We start from the raw sequence: 15,713 nt of genomic DNA, 5'->3' as shown, positions 1-15,713 counted from the left end.
TGCATTGGGCTTTGCACTGGCAGCTGGGAGCTTGCTTGGGATTCTCTCTTTCCTTCTCTCTCTGCCCCTCCCTTACTCATGCTGTCTGTCTCTCTCGAATAAATAAATAAAAACTTAAAAAAAATTATGGGATGTTTTATGGGATGTATATTAGATGTTTCACATGTACCTTTCTTTGACTCAACATATTTAGCTTTGAGCTGTTTGTCCCTCATTCCTCCCATTTGGTTTCCTATTGCTGCCTGCCAGCATGTGAGTTGAGAACACCCAATCATGGCCCAATAGAAATTAAGAACACCCAATAGAAATACATCATCACTGACACTTCTCATTCCTTATTCCAAATATCGATTGGCTACCATGTTATCTTGGTTCTACATCCTAAATCATTCTGTATTTCCTCCCTCTCATTAGTTTTTGTCTTGATTACTGAAATAGACCCCTAACTATTTCCTTGCTTCTAATCTTATTCTATTCTAAACCATTCTCCACACAGCAATTATAATAATTTTTCTAATACACAAATGAAATTGTCTCAGTCTTCTCTTTTGATATTCTAAAGGTTTTCTACTGTGGAAAGATAAAATCCTTTCCCCTTTTGCCATCTGGTCTTCTACTATTCTCCCTTCATTTCTCAACTTTCACTATGAGCTTCAGCCATTGCTGAATCATGCCATTTCCTGACTCTGTGCCCTTGCACACTTAGTTCCTTCTATCTGGAAGGAACTCTTCCAGAGTCTATCTGGAAGACTCTTCACTCATGAGTCTGCTTGGAAAACACCTTCAAGACTCCCCTTAAGTGTCACTTTTTCGTGATTTTTTTTTCTAGCTCTCATGCTCATCTGAAGCATTATCTATCTCTATCATCTATCTATAAATAATTCAATCTTTATATATTATAAAAATAAATTATATAAATGCACAAATATATGTATACTCAATAAATATAAATGATAAAATATAATATAATATAATCCAATCTTTATGTATATACTTTATATATATTATATATGTATATAATTACACATATACACTATATTGAAAGTAAATTATTTGTTTGTTTACAGGTCTGCCTCCCTTAGCAGACTGAGTTCCTTGCGGGTGGGATTGTGGGTTATTCATATCCCTCTTGTTTAGCATTATGCTTCATATGTTGTAGGTGGTTCATTAATATTTATTGAATAGATTAATAAACAGAATAACCCATCTCTTTACAACTAGAGAGTAAAGTCTGCAAAGGCAAGCAGAGTACCTTTTATATATACTCTTGCATCTCAGTCCTGTTTGGAACTTAGTAGGCAATCAACAAATATCTATTAACAACCTCTGATGAGCTCTGCCACGTAGGTCTGTTTTATATTATTATTAACAAATGTTTTCATGCATCTATGCGATGCTCTCATAATTAGATTTAAGTTCCTTTAGGGTAAGGACAATTTTCATGCATTGCTAACTGCACAGTGACTTTTGCAATACTGTTTGATGAATGCCCATTCATCGAATAATCAGGTAGCAAAGTCTGGATTATTTCCTTCCAACTTTTGTGGCTGTTTTATTTCCTGGAGCAGTATCTGGCCTCTCCCATCAAAGGTTCCTAGTGAAGATGTTGCCGAGGCCTCTGGGAACAACCTACTTTGGGCCAAGCAAGGGCTCTAAGCTCTTTATACACGTCCTGATGTGCTGTGACAGGAATAACATCTCTAGGTGTCTCAAATAACACACTCTTGAAACCACCTGGTCGTTGACTTTTGCCAGGAAATGGCAGTGCTCCAGGGCTTGTTCATTCTGGCTGGTGGTGAGCTGAGTGAGTTCTGGGCAGCCTGTCAAACTTGGGTGGCCATTTTCTATTCTGCCCCAACCAGCCGAGAACTCCTCTGTGTCTACTTATGTGCCAAGCAAAAATGATAATTGCCTCTCATCTGTCTCAATGAGTTATGATGAGGCTAAACAAGACTATTCAATATGAAGGAAGCAGCGGTTGGAAGTGCTTGAACAGCATAAATGCAGAGTAGAAACCGGAAAACTCCTTTCACCCAATATTAATACCTGCTGTGACCTGTAGTTGAGTGATGAAAATTATAAATGATCAGGAAGTGGAGATTTGTTCCGTTAGATAAGGATAATTATAGAATTATGAATATGAAACGCCTCTTTTTTTCCATTTTAATACATTTTAATCTAATTACAGTATTTATTATCTTCGAGGAATGTGTATTTCATTAGTAATGTAAAAAAATAAATAGCAGTTATGTTCAAGTCCTTTATTTTTTAACAGATGGAGCAGGAGGGAGTGTCTCCAGAACACAAAGATTGCCTGAGGCAAGAGTTGCCCTTACGTGTGATCAGACATTGCCCCCTGGTGGTCCAAAGTGATCTGGTATTTCCTCCAGAAATGGAAAATCTGAATGCAACACATTCTAGTCTGAGATACCTGAGCACCTCTCTCCCTCCCTCTCTCTCTCTCTCTCTCTCTCTCCCTCTGCCCCACTCTCCGTGCCCCTCTCACACAGACACACACACCTTCTTTCTTACTGTCCTTCCTTTTCTACCATGTTATTTAAACCACCATAACTGTCACGTGCACTTTTATAATTCTACTGAAGTCTTACTTGCTCAGTTTGATAGTCAAGGAAACATTTGTTGAGTACCTACTATGTGCCAGGATTCGTTACCAACAGAAATCTTTGGACAACTTTATCTTATCTATCCCTTTATTCTCACAGAGCATGAATCTTATCATTTTCATGGTCATTTTCCCAAACATGTGTGTGTGTGTTTGTTTATATTTAATTGTTGTCGATTTCTTCTCACAATCATCTAAGCTCTGTGAAAGCAGGCATCATTTCTGGTTTGCTCACTGTTGTCTATTTAGGACCTAGCCATGCATTTGGCATTGTCGATAATGTTTGAATGAACAGATAAGTTAAATCATTTAACTTGTAATGTGATAATTGTTGATGGAAGCAGACACACAAGCTTATAGAAACAGAGAGGAAAGCCAGCCAATTTAGGGAGAAGGGAGAGGATGGAGGTATGTTCGGGAAATGGAACATTGGATGCCTGAGCTGCACAGGGTGGTAGGCAAGCAAGCAGAGCGAATAGCATGACCAAGACCACGGGCCTTGGAAGGCACATGGAGAGTTTGGGCTGCAACGATCAGTAATGTCGGAAGGCGCCATGGCTGAGACTCTCCAGTGGGTGACCGGCAGCCACTACAAGAACACGAGATAGCAACATTTGTCTCTTAAGCAGATCACCATAAGGCTGGCCTCTGAGCCGAGGATCAGGTTCTCTTCCATGCTGGGCCTGGTGTGCAAGAAGCACTCCATAAAAGTCAAACGCAAACATGAATCAGTAAGAACAGAAGTGAAATGAGAGCAGTCATGAGGGTGATTGGAGCAAGTGGAAGGTAAGTGAAAAGAATGGCCGTATGTTCGTGTGTAGAAGAGAGAGCAAAGGACTGAGAAAGAAGGTGACATTTTTGCTCAGGCTGCGTGAACTGCATGGTAGATCCCCAGTGACTCTTTGCTGAATGAATCAATGAACCTTAGGACTAGTCGCCAGAGAAAAAAGTGAGCTGGAGTTGTTGCAGTGAAATCCTACAGATCCTGCCATTTCTTCAGTGTTCCTTCGTTGCATTAATCAAGTCCTATTTTTGTTCTGTCTGGTGTTGCACTGCTCACCCTGTAGTGTCTTGATTGTGGGCGCCACGCAAAGACCTACACCACTGATATACTTGGATTTGACCTACATTTCATAAGGTTTCATCTGTAAAATGATTGCGGGCCAAAAAAACAAAAAAAACAAAAAAACACCTGACCTCTGAGTATCACTCCTAAAATTTGATTCCTACTTCAAAGTGCGTAAGCTTTGTTCCTGATGTGGGGCTGTGAAAATTATCTTCCTGCTTATCATACAGTAGGAATTTAGCCTAAATTGATAAATATGGCAAAATCCATTTTGCAGTAATTTTCCTTACACGTTTTTCTCTTTGCAGAGACCAATTGAGATTCCTCGGTCTCTTAACCAATATATTACTCAAAGTAAAACTCGAAGTGAGTTTCACTGCATGGCAAAAACTTTCTAGAATTTACTGCAGTTTCTGGAGGACATGAAAATTTAAGAATCTAGCACCACACTTTGTAAGTATTCTAGATTTTGTAAAATTTTAAGAAACAATCTATTTTTTTTACTAAGGCTTCCTGTATTCTTAAATTTACTAAATTCTTAAGTGATGAGACTGCATGGGAAGAGCCTGATAAGAGGTTTGAAAAGAAATTTAATTTGAACTTGAAATCCAGACAGTTTCTCTTTATGAATAATACTTTTTGGATAACATTTTTTAAAAATTCCTAATTATTATTACTTTATTATTTGTTTACTTACTTCCTAATTGTTATTACTTTCAATACGGGCCATTATTGGCCAAAATTCAGTCAGAAACCACTTTAGTTATGTCAAAAGGAAAGAGATTTAAGGCAATTCGGTGTCTACCAGAACTTTGCAAGTCCTGCAAGAATGAAAGTCGAAAGGCCTTTAGCTGTGCTTTCCAGAAAGTCACAAACTGGCTGTTGCCACCCAGGAGCCAGGAGATGGCAGGAAAGGTCAATGTCCATGGTCACAGTTGTGTTGAAGTGAGGCACTGTCACGGGTATGTGACTGCTACAAAAGATCATGTTTACAGAAGCTCACACATTCACTGTTACTTCCAGAGGGGAACAAATTCCTTGTCCTCCTCTTCCACCTTCCAAATCTGATGTAAGCACATGTCAGGATCTATAGAGTATCAAGAACACTGCTGGCAAAGGAAATGTCTCTAGTCTCCGGGACTAGTTTCTAGTCTCTGGGAATAGTACGGAGGGAACAAGAATGATGCTGAATGACATTTGATGATATTTAGTATATTCTTTGACAATAATTAGAATACTTATAAATATTTTTTTTTAATTTTTAAATGTTTTATTTATTTTTGAAAGAGGGAGAGAGAGAGATGGAGTATAAGGCAGTGGGGCAGGGGATGGGCAGGGAAAGAAGGAGACACAGAATCCGAAGCAGGCTCCAGGCTCTGAGCTGTCAGCACAGAGCCCAACACTGGCTTTGAACAAACCGTGAGATCATGACCTGAGCTGAAGTCAGATGTTTAACTAACTGAGCCTCCCAGGTGCCCCAGAATATCCATAAATCTTACTGGCTTCTTATATCAACAGAGTATATCCTTGAGTAATTTTTTTTCAGAAATGAACAAAGATTCTAATGGGTTTTTATATGTCCGAAAATATCTTTACTTTGCCTTCACATTTGATTGATTACTTGATGAATATAGAATCCTATATTATTTCCTCAAGACTTTAAAAATATCATTCCATTAGCTTTTAGCGTTCAGGGTTGCCAACAGGAAGTCAGAGGCAATTTGATTTTTATTCCTTTGTAGGTACATTGTTTTTACCTCCCTTGATAATATAAATGATAGGATGTTTCAAAATTTCAGCATTTGTATGGGTATAGTCTTTTGTCATTCACTCTGCTTAGCACTTAGTCGGTTCTGACAAGAATAGTGTAGGTACAGTAGAATGAGGTAAAGCCTTTTTGGAGAGGGATCATGAGAGAAGAAAGGGAGAGAAATGATAGTGAGGGGAATTTTGTTGCAAAATGAAGCAGAGAAATATGTTAGTAGCTGTTGGAAAATTTTTTTTTAATGTTTATTTATTTTTGAGAGAGAGCACATGTGTGAGTGGACGGCAGGGCAGAGAGAGGGAGACAGAGAGAGTCCTAAGCAGGCGCCGCACTGTCAGCACAGAGCCTGACATGGGGTTTGAGCCCACAAACTGTGAGATCATGACCCGAGCTGAACTGAACAGTTGGATGCTTAACCGATTGAGCCACCCAGGTGTCCCAGAATAGAAAAAATTTTAAGATTTTTTTAAGATATTAGCATGTTTGTATGCTGACATTGTAGAAAAAAAAATGATGAAATAAGAGGGAGAGGAGAGACTTCCTGAAACAATATATCTGAGCTGGTTAGAGGAGATGTGCTCTAGGGCACAAATGGAAGGCCTGGCTTTGGACAGCTCATCTGTGGTAATGGCCAGGAAAGCAGAACATAAGTGTGGTAGGCAGATAAATGTGTTGTTGGGAGTGGATGGATATTATATTGTGATTACTTCATTTGCTCAGTGAAGTAGGCAGGAGAATCATCAGCTAAGTGTGAACACAGGGGAAGCCATGTTGGAAGTTTGAGGAGGTTTGAGAGAACATAAAGATAAAACCAGAGAAATAAAGTGTGACTGCTGGGGAAAATTAAGGGCCCAACTGAAGTTCATGTTCATGAATTTAAAGAAAGACAAGTCAGAATAGTTGTGTGGTTTCTGCAGCTCTGTTCATCTGGATGGGTACAAGCATGGACCATAGGAGAGTTAATTTACCTGGGGTTATGGGTTCGGCCAACTAAGCACGACACATCAGAGGAGGGGGTTGTAGGGATATATAAGAGAGAGGTGGCAATGATTGCCCTTGGAAAATAGGCTGATAAGGGGGAAGTGATGACTGAGGAGGGAAAGGCACGTGAAAAGTTATGATCAAGGGACTGGAGTCCCAGTGTGGTTGAGGAGAGGAGTCAAGGTATTAAAGAGCTTCAACTGGAAAGACGGGAGGTGGTGGTCAAAGAGTGAGATGCAAGGAGTAGAGATAATGGAGGGATTGGGATTATTGATAATGATAAGGCCTAGGGAATAACCATGAGGCTGAGTGACTCAGGAAAAGTGGAGGAGCATGATCACTCAAGAAGGGGAGGCCAAGCAACCCAAAGCAGACCGTGGAAGCTTCAACTGTGTGAATATTAAAATTGCCAATCATTGGGACAGAAGTAGAGTTGAAGAGAGTTACAGTGATCCAGGAACTAAAAATCGTAGAGAAACGAAGGAGTATGACCTGGAGGTTGGCAGTGAATGCCAACAATGAAGAGAAGAGGTTGAACAGTAGGGTGACATGAGCTTCAAGACTGGGTGTTTTAGAGAGGAAGTAGAATGATCTAGAAGTGGCAAACAAGAGCAAGGTAGATACTTACCATGTTTCCTTGAGACACCTGCAGAGAAGAAGTGTACTCAGGGGAGAGAGGTCTCTATTGGGAAAGACGTTCACAGAGGGAATTTGTGGTTTGAAGGAGACAAAGCACATCCGGTATTCAGGACATAAATGTGAGGGATTTATTTGTTGCCAAACCCTAAGAACTATGCTGATGCTATACCTTCCCATTTCTGAAGAGAGTTTAGATCAGCTAGACTCCCTTTCCTCAGGAACAAATGGGAGCTTCTGGCTTCAGGGACCTGTACTAGGAGCTGCCTGAAATGGCATAACTTGTGAGCAGAATCAGCAGCCCCGGTGGTGTGGTCTGTTGGGACCAGCGTTGGTTTGATGGTGTGTGGCTGAAAGTTTTGGTGTTAAAGTTATGGTCAAAGGGTTGCCCCCAAGTGATTTTTTTTTTCTGATTTTCCTTGTGGTTAGATGTAAGGAAGTTTTTTCATCCATCACAGAAGTTTGTTTTTCTGATCATCTAAAATGGTCCTTTGTATGATATAAAGCTTAATTTCAAGCTCAAATAAAAACCAAGCAGACACTATCAGACTATAATAGGAGGAAAGAGGTGGGAACTAATATTTATTAAAATGTCTCTATACACCAGGCGCTGCGTAAATATTTGTCATTTGGATTCATAAATTCATTTTGTTCACTGACTTACTAACTCACCAGAAATGTGTGTGTGTGTGTGTGTGTGCACGTGTGTGTGTGTGTGTGTGTGTGTGTAACACTTGCTAAATACTAGGGATTCAGCAATAAATTAGAAACTCCGTCTTAGAGGAGCTTATGGTTAAAGGAGCTAAGCAAACAAATTATAATGCAGTGTGATATAGGTTACTAATGACTAATTATTTAATATTTACTATGTACTATGTGCTGTGTGGAGATCTTTTGTATTAGCTCATTTACTCTTCTCAGCAATGTTCTCAGACATTGTATTAATCATCTCATAACAATGCGTTATAAGCCATTTCAAACCTCAGTGGCTCATGACAACAAATACTTCTCTTGTATATATATGTGTGTGTGTGTGTGTGTGTGTGTGTGTGTGTGTGTGTATTTTAGGCTGTCAGTCAGCTGGCCATGACTCCTTGATTGGACTTAGGTCTGCTCATGTGTCTCCACTGTTGTTACAGCAGTTCCTCTGTGACATGTTTTCATGACAGATTAATAGGAATGTAAGGTAGCAAGCCTCTGCACATTTAGAGAATTTACTCATGTCAAATTTATTATTATTCCATTGGCCAAAGTATGACACATAGTCAAACCAAACATCAGTGGGGTGGGAAAATATACTCTGCCTCCTCTAGTTGGAGGTCCTGCAAGTCACATGGCAAATGGCAAGGACACATGGAAAGAGTGACAAATTGAGAACAGTCATTCAATCAGCCATAGGCATTTAGTATTATACTATCCCGAACTTACATGTGAGGAAATTTAAAGGAGATAAGCAACTTGCCCAGGATCAGAGGGCTAGGAACCTTAAACCCCAGAGACCATGCCCTTGACCACCACAATATTTTTGCGCTGGTGCTTTGGGAACACATAAGAGGTGTCTTGCCAGCCTAGTGGGGTGTGAAGGGTATAAGGAAAGCTCGTAGGGAAGGTAAGATGTGGGGCTGACCCTAGCAGTATTTGGCCAGACTAAGAGTATCTATTTGGTTTAGCACCAAAGAGACCATAGATAGAGTAGTAGAGTGTAGTTTTCCTGGACAGGTGAGAACAGAAGGCAGATGGTGGTAGGCTAAAGGGTGCATGGGAAGTGAAGGAAGAGAAACAGCTTCTGGAAGCTTGACTGAGATGGATAAGAAAAACTATGACACTAGGATTGGAAAAGGGTAAAAGATAGCATTTTTTTTTTCTTCAAAGACCTGAGTGCTTAATGCTAGCCTGAAAGTTAGAGAGGCCCTGTTGGATTTGGATTTGGCCTCTAAAATATCCACCACATCCTTGCCCCTTGGTACAAGATGGATTATTAGGGGGTGAGGAAGAAAGAAGAGTCGGATTTGACTCAAAAACGAGAGAGAGGGGATCATATTCATGATTGTGTACGTCACTGTGTACTAACATGTGGTCTAGCTTAGTATCTGTCGTATAGCTTACAGAACTGAACTGACACATTTATCTAACTGGTATTCAGGGTATGAGGTAACATATTTATCACAAGGAGAAAGGATTTTCCCAAAGTACCCACGGATTTACATGAAATGTTAATACACCTTGCGTCTCCCTTTAATACACAAAAGGCTCTACTGAACCTCAGTCACGGGAATTGGTGTGTTAGGAAATGATAATGTTTAGAGGTAGTTGACAGAAGTACACATGTGAACACTTTGTATGCTTGAGTTTTCTTTTGTTACTTCTTTGCTCTTTTACCCTTTAAAGCGATGTGGGTGACAATAGTTGCCATCATAACAAACCAATGAAAAAAATTAATTTGCCTTTTAGTATCTGAGATAAAGAGTTCATGAGTTTAGATCAGGCCTCCCTCCCAATATCCTGGCTTTAACTGGATTCCTTGGCACTTAGCATTTAGATGAATTGAAGATATGGAAGCCACTCAGAAGCTATTGGAACATTCAATTTTGGACTGAGGATGATAAGAGACCTGTGTGATGGTGAAGAGTTTCAATCCATGAATACTTATTGATGAATGACAAACAACTCCAAAATTCAGAAGCTTAAAACGAAAAGGGTTGATCTCACTCATGCTATGTGTCTCTAACAGATGGGAACTGTGCTGTACTTCATCTTTATTCCAGGTCACAGAGGTGGAGGGGAAACAGGAAGGTGAATCATGAATGTGCTCTTAAAGCTTCCACTCTCAGGGACACGCATTACTTCTGCTCACATCTCACTGACCAAAGTAAGTCACAAAACCTTACCTGATTCCAGGTGTGAGGAGAGAGCTATCTCAAAAGGAAAGACGCAGAAATATTTAGTGAACAGTGCTAATGACAAATAAGTGACAAGGCACCATAACTGTCATTAGTGCTGTTCACTAAACCAGTCTGTGGCCTGTACTGCAGGTGGCCACATTCTCTGTTTGCCCCTCAAGGGTCTCTCTCTACCTTTCCTCTTCTTGCTCAGCCCCGGAGGCTGACTTCTATGCAGGCATCGCCTGGGCTCTTTTGCCCTCTGGTTTATGGTGGCATTTGGCCAATGAGGGGTCTTGGCTAGAGATTGAAAGGTGAGAGTGGAGACACTTACCGTTGAGACACTTATTCCCCAATCCCTCCTTGCCAGATTGCATTTGTTAGAGGCTGAATTCATCTCCAGAAGGTCATAGCCCCCAGATTAGGCAGCCTTTTTCTACAGGTACAGCTGTCTCCTGGGTCTTCAGGTCATAGGAGGAAATTATTTCTCTCTGTTGGTACACCTTCAGTGCTTTACCATCTTTTAAAATTTTTTTTAAGTGTTTATTTATTTTTGAGAGAGAGACAGAGTGTGAATGGGGGAGGGGCAGAGAGAGGGGGAGACATAGAATCGGAAGCAGGCTCCAGGCTCTGAGCTGTCAGCACCAGAGCCCGACGCGGGGCTTGAACCCACGAACCATGAGATCATGACCTAAGCAGAGGTCGGACACTTAACTGACTGAGCCACCCAGGTGCCCCAAGGGCTTTACCATCTTCAGCTGGTTTCTTTTAATCTGTCCATACCATTCTATTCTGTCTGATGGAATCTTCATTAATTTCTCTTCATCTACCCATTTATAATAATGTATCATCCATTTCTTGCCAAGATATGGACCAATTTTAGATCAGTAAAGACTTAGCATCTCTTGGAACCACATGATGGGCAGCAAGTTAGCCGAGAGAGTTCCTCGGATTCCAAGGAAGGCATATTCTCTATACCCTGTAAGATGTGGCCAAGGAGAATGAAGGAACAGGCACATCTACTTAGAAGACAGAGCCTAGAGCCACAGATGGGAGAATTCCTCTCTGGCAATCAGAATAGAGACAGAAGCAAGAAATGTTTCATCATTGTGTATTGATTATGTTGGGGAAAATAACTTGTCACCTTCATTAACTTGTCTCTGGTCAAGAGGACTCATGTCCACATCTGTCAGAGAGAGTACTGTGCATTACCCAGAGACCCTGGATGTTGAGCTTGCTGCTGTGATCAAATGGACCTGGAGATTTTATCTTAGGGACAGTGTGAGCGTACTTTACATGTGGGAAGGAGGGTGACTGAGTGTTTTGTGACCAGTAGGGTGGCAGTCACTGGTGCTGTTTATTAAATATTTATGGCTTTCCTTCTTTAGAGCTTATGTTGAGATTGTATTTTTCTGCCCATTTGGAGTTAAATGTGGTCATATCACTTGCTTTTTCCAAAGAAATGTGATGTCTGCTGCTTCTGGGCCAGTGCACAATTGGCCGGCTTCCCACTTTCCCTTTTCCACAGTGGCCAGCAGTATCTCAGATAAAGGCAGTTCCTTGGCCTTTAGCGCAGAGTGAGGAAGGACAGAGTCCACAGTGACCCATGCTGGACATGTATCAGGAGCAGAAAATAAGCCTCTGTGATTTAATAGCCCCACTTAGATTTTGTAGGTTTCATCACAGTCTGGTCTAGCATCTCCTAACTAATTTGTAGTGACCATAATTCTAAACAGAGAGTACAGCATGTGCATAGAGACCAGAAGGTTCTTGTTAGAGTGAATAGTTTGGTGTCCAAGGGGAGCAATGTTCTTGAGAAATGAGGGGGCTAGTGAGGCACTTTACCGCCATGCAGAGGAGTGCTGCTAAGGGGGACGAGGTGGTAGAGGACTGGAGAAATGTGGTCAGAGTGGAGAGGGGCCTGCAGATTAGAATGAAGGAGATACGTTGGTTGTTGTAAGAGTATAATGAAACCCAAAGTAGGGGAGTGATTATGGAAATAGAAAAGAAGCAAGAAATGAGGGGCAATTTGGGGGTCAAACTGATGATACTTGATGATTAACCGGAAGTGGGTGGTGGGGGCAGTGAAGGATCCAAGATGACTCTATGGTAATTTGGGGGAAGAGTTTGGGAATCTCAGTTTTGTTTGGGGCTGTGTGTTTGCCTTAGGAATTTTCAGCAAATGGCCTGATTAGAAGTCAAAGCTAATTGTCTCATTCAGGGCTGAGAACGCAAGATGATTGATTATTTGGTTTGTAAAATCACGGGTGCCATATCTCCTCCTTCTTCTCTCCCTCAGTGGGATGGGGGTGGATGTGGCAGAGTATGACTGTCAGTACACTCTTACATATGTTATCTCCTGAGAAATGTTATAAAGGCTGGTGCTTGCCTCCAGAGAAAACAGAATTTGTCACCGTCAGTTGTTCCATATATTTTGGGTATAGAAGAAATAGGAGAGGAGGGTAAATCTGTAAACCGATGAGCTTCTGTGAATTTTCTTCAGAGTGCATTTTAAAGTCATATATTCAATTTAAACATAGTCCCAAGGATACCGGACTCTCTGTAAAAAAAATTATAAGTGGAACAAGACTACCAAACTGTGGATAACTTGCAAAATGACATCATCTCTGCAAAGATCTCTTAGTTCAACTCTTAAAGGGTCAGGAGCATCTGAGGCGTTTTAAGCCTTACTGAAATAAGATGTTGTGAGAGAGACAACGCTTTTGGTTCCTTGACCTCATCTGTCTCTTAGACGCTTTCTATTCTTTTATGAACTTGCAAGGTCTAGTTCATTTTTTCCTTCTTCTTGGATTCCTTCGGGTTCCACTTTTTTGAATAATATTGAATGAATGAGTTTCTTTTCATGCCCCACTCCCATGGAATATGCCCTGAATGAAACAATACCACCACCGTGGCCATCACCAAGAATCCACACATCTGTACCGATTTCATTTTGCAGCGGGGCCTCTCAAGTGAGGTTGCAGGCAAGCAATGCCAGTGCCACTTGAGAACGTGATGGAAATGCACATTCTCAGGCTTCCACAGACCTCAGAAATCAGAAATTCTGGGGTTGCAGCTCAGCAATCTGTTTTTAGCAAGTCCTCCAAATGACTATGAAGCATGCCAATATTGCAAAACATTAGTCTAGGGGAACTTTATAGACATAACACATCCTTGCTGGTGTGGTAAGATTTGAGGGTGGTCTGCTGATGAGCTACCAATAAGGAGAGAAATCACGCTAAGTGGAAACCTTGACCTGGAGCAAAGTCACTTATCTTCTGTCTCTCTGGGCCTTAGTTTCTCCACCTTTGGGGTTTTCAGTTGGATTGGTCAACAGTTCCAATGTAGGGACCCACAAAGTAGTGTGAGATGTTTGTCAACTATTTCTAGTTATTTCAGAAAGCTTCACAGAAATTTTATGCTTCCCCTCAGTATGCTGCAGGGACACACCAAAATATCCCCATTGCCTCATAAGTAGATTGTGAGCTTCTTGTGGTCATTCATTTTCATGTTTCCGGGGCTCAGTCACAGGGTCTGGTCCCATGGAAACCCTTCAAATAATGTTTTACGAAAACATTACAAACTAAGTTGTATAGAAATCAGTACGAAAATGAAGATTGGTTTATGCTAATCAGAAGCTCCAACTGACTTCCCAAAGGAAGATCGTGGCGTTCAGGCTTGCAAACATGTGTATTGATCGTTGCAGTGTTAGATTCCCACAAAGATAGGGACCAGGTGGCCTTGTCCTCAAACCTGGCTCACTAGTGCTCCTATGGACTATAGCCCAGTTTACTTATTCATGAATCTGCATGGTTTCAATTATTTGTGATTTTCTGCTAAAGCTGGATGGGGTTCCTTTGGTCCTGTAAGATCCATCTGGGTCATTGACAGGACCCTGCTGTGTCCATGTGTGCAGTATGCTTACTGGTGGTGCAAAATTCAGCACTATGGCAGGGAGATCTCATTTTAACAGGCTGGTGAAGGTGTTCTGTGGCCACATGGGAGAGCACGAGGTGGTGCCAGGAACCTTCCAAGTGCTTTGAAAGGGGGTCTCGTTCTCAGAATCGTCAGTCTGAACCTGTGGTATCTCCTGCAGTCCTGAATATTTTCAAGGGGAACAGATTGAAGACCTCTCCTGCTGCGTTGGCCTGTCAGAAGCAGAGAGAAAAGAGATGCTGCCTGCTGCCCCAGAAGGGAAGTGAATCAGCAGGGCACTGGTTTCCTTCAAACTCTAATCATTGTCTCTTTGCTTATGAGATTGTCTAATCCATTGGCCACCCTTTTAAAATCTGAACTCCAGGTCAGATACATGAAGGGGCAAGAGAACAGACTGAACCTTTATTAGTTCACAGAACTCCAATTCTTTATTAATCACAGCTTGCTCACAATGACATACAGGAAAATAGCACTAATGAAGAGTAAATATGCAGGCAGCAACCTTCAGGAGTTGGGATTTGGGGGAGAAACGACTTCAAAACTGCGATAGGTACTTATGGTGGGTGTCTGGTGATTCTTAGTTGGCACAAATGCCCTGCCTAGCCCCCTTAGCTGTATCAGCCCTCACAGATAGAGTAATTTTTTTTTTAATAGGCAGGATTGCCTCACACTGGGGAAGAAAGACCAGCTTGAGTGAAAGTCCGCAGTGTTTTTGATCTCGTTTGTATGTGTGTTTCAATGCAACAACCAGCTCACAGTTTCCAAGTGGAAAAATATTCAGTAGCATCATGTACTTGTACTATAGGTAAGAGCTTAAAATGAACATCATCAATCATGGCATCCACAAATAAGCCACCTGACACATTAATTAATTCATTCCATCAAAAGAACTTAAACTAGAGAATTAAGCCCACTTCATGAAGAGCGATTTCATGGCTGCTTGAACCATTTGGATTCGAATCTGCGTTCAGCGCTTTTAAAGGGTTTAACTTTCTGCTTCTACCCAGGTTGATCTCAGCTCTGTCTTCTCATCCATCCCTTTCTAAAGCCAAAGCACATTTGTAGCACATAATCCAGGAGAAGCAGAAGTAAATGCTATGATTGGTGTTTTTGTTTTTTTTTTCTTAGCCTGGTTTTGTAGTTTCTAGGCAGTTAGTAGATTATGAGTGAACAAATGTGGAGGTTCGTGTGGAGTCATAAAACCTGTAACCTAGGTGTGGTCTTAGTCAAGTTCAGAGATTACAAAGCCATCTAGGTCATTAGGCAATGGTGGGTTTCTAGCACCATAGACTGTCTACTGACCTCATTTTTCTGTTGGAATGAAAAGGGCAGGGAATGGAGTTCGACATGAGGGCTTCAAAAAGAACAGACCTAGCAAATTCATTTGAGTGGAAAGACACAACATCAAAAGCCTGTTACAGGACATGTAAGATTATGAAATAACTTGCATAATGCAATACTTGTATTTTTTAACAAAAATGTAAGTATTTACAAAATAAGATCCAAGGTATTTTTTAAACATCAAGCAAAACATTCTGCAAAGAGACCGCATTGATTTTTTTTTTAATTTTTGATTCTGTTTTTTTGTTTTTGTTTTTTATAATGAGTTCTTTTTAAACCATGTCATACATTTCCCATACTGATATCGCATGATCCATTATAATATAGGCAGGGGGATTTACTAATGGTGGGGCGTGCCATACCCTCCATCGTTTCAGCCAGACAGTTCAACCTGGAGTTCCTTGTTCCTGCGCACCTCCGCGGCATGCCTCTCCTGGAAGACACCAAAGGGAGAAGTAATGTCACAGAGCCTGGTTGTCTGCTCCA

At 41.1% G+C, this 15,713-nt stretch overlaps 1 protein-coding gene across 1 annotated transcript in view; it reads right to left on the bottom strand.

Annotated features, from left to right (window-relative positions):
- Nucleotides 1-14,383: 14,383 nt before the first annotated feature.
- STMN2 (stathmin 2) overlaps nt 14,384-15,713 on the bottom strand; it is a 46,343-nt gene continuing 45,013 nt past the window's right edge. The window contains exon 5 of the mRNA XM_042923727.1: nt 14,384-15,660. Within this exon, the coding sequence (XP_042779661.1) occupies nt 15,601-15,660 (60 nt within the window). The 3' untranslated portion in view covers nt 14,384-15,600. The remainder of the gene's footprint in view (nt 15,661-15,713) is intronic.

Source organism: Panthera leo, chromosome F2, assembly GCF_018350215.1.
Source record: "Panthera leo isolate Ple1 chromosome F2, P.leo_Ple1_pat1.1, whole genome shotgun sequence".
Taxonomy (NCBI): domain Eukaryota; kingdom Metazoa; phylum Chordata; class Mammalia; order Carnivora; family Felidae; genus Panthera; species Panthera leo.
Note: the sequence above shows the minus strand (reverse complement) of the source record. Positions and strands in the feature narration are given on the sequence as shown.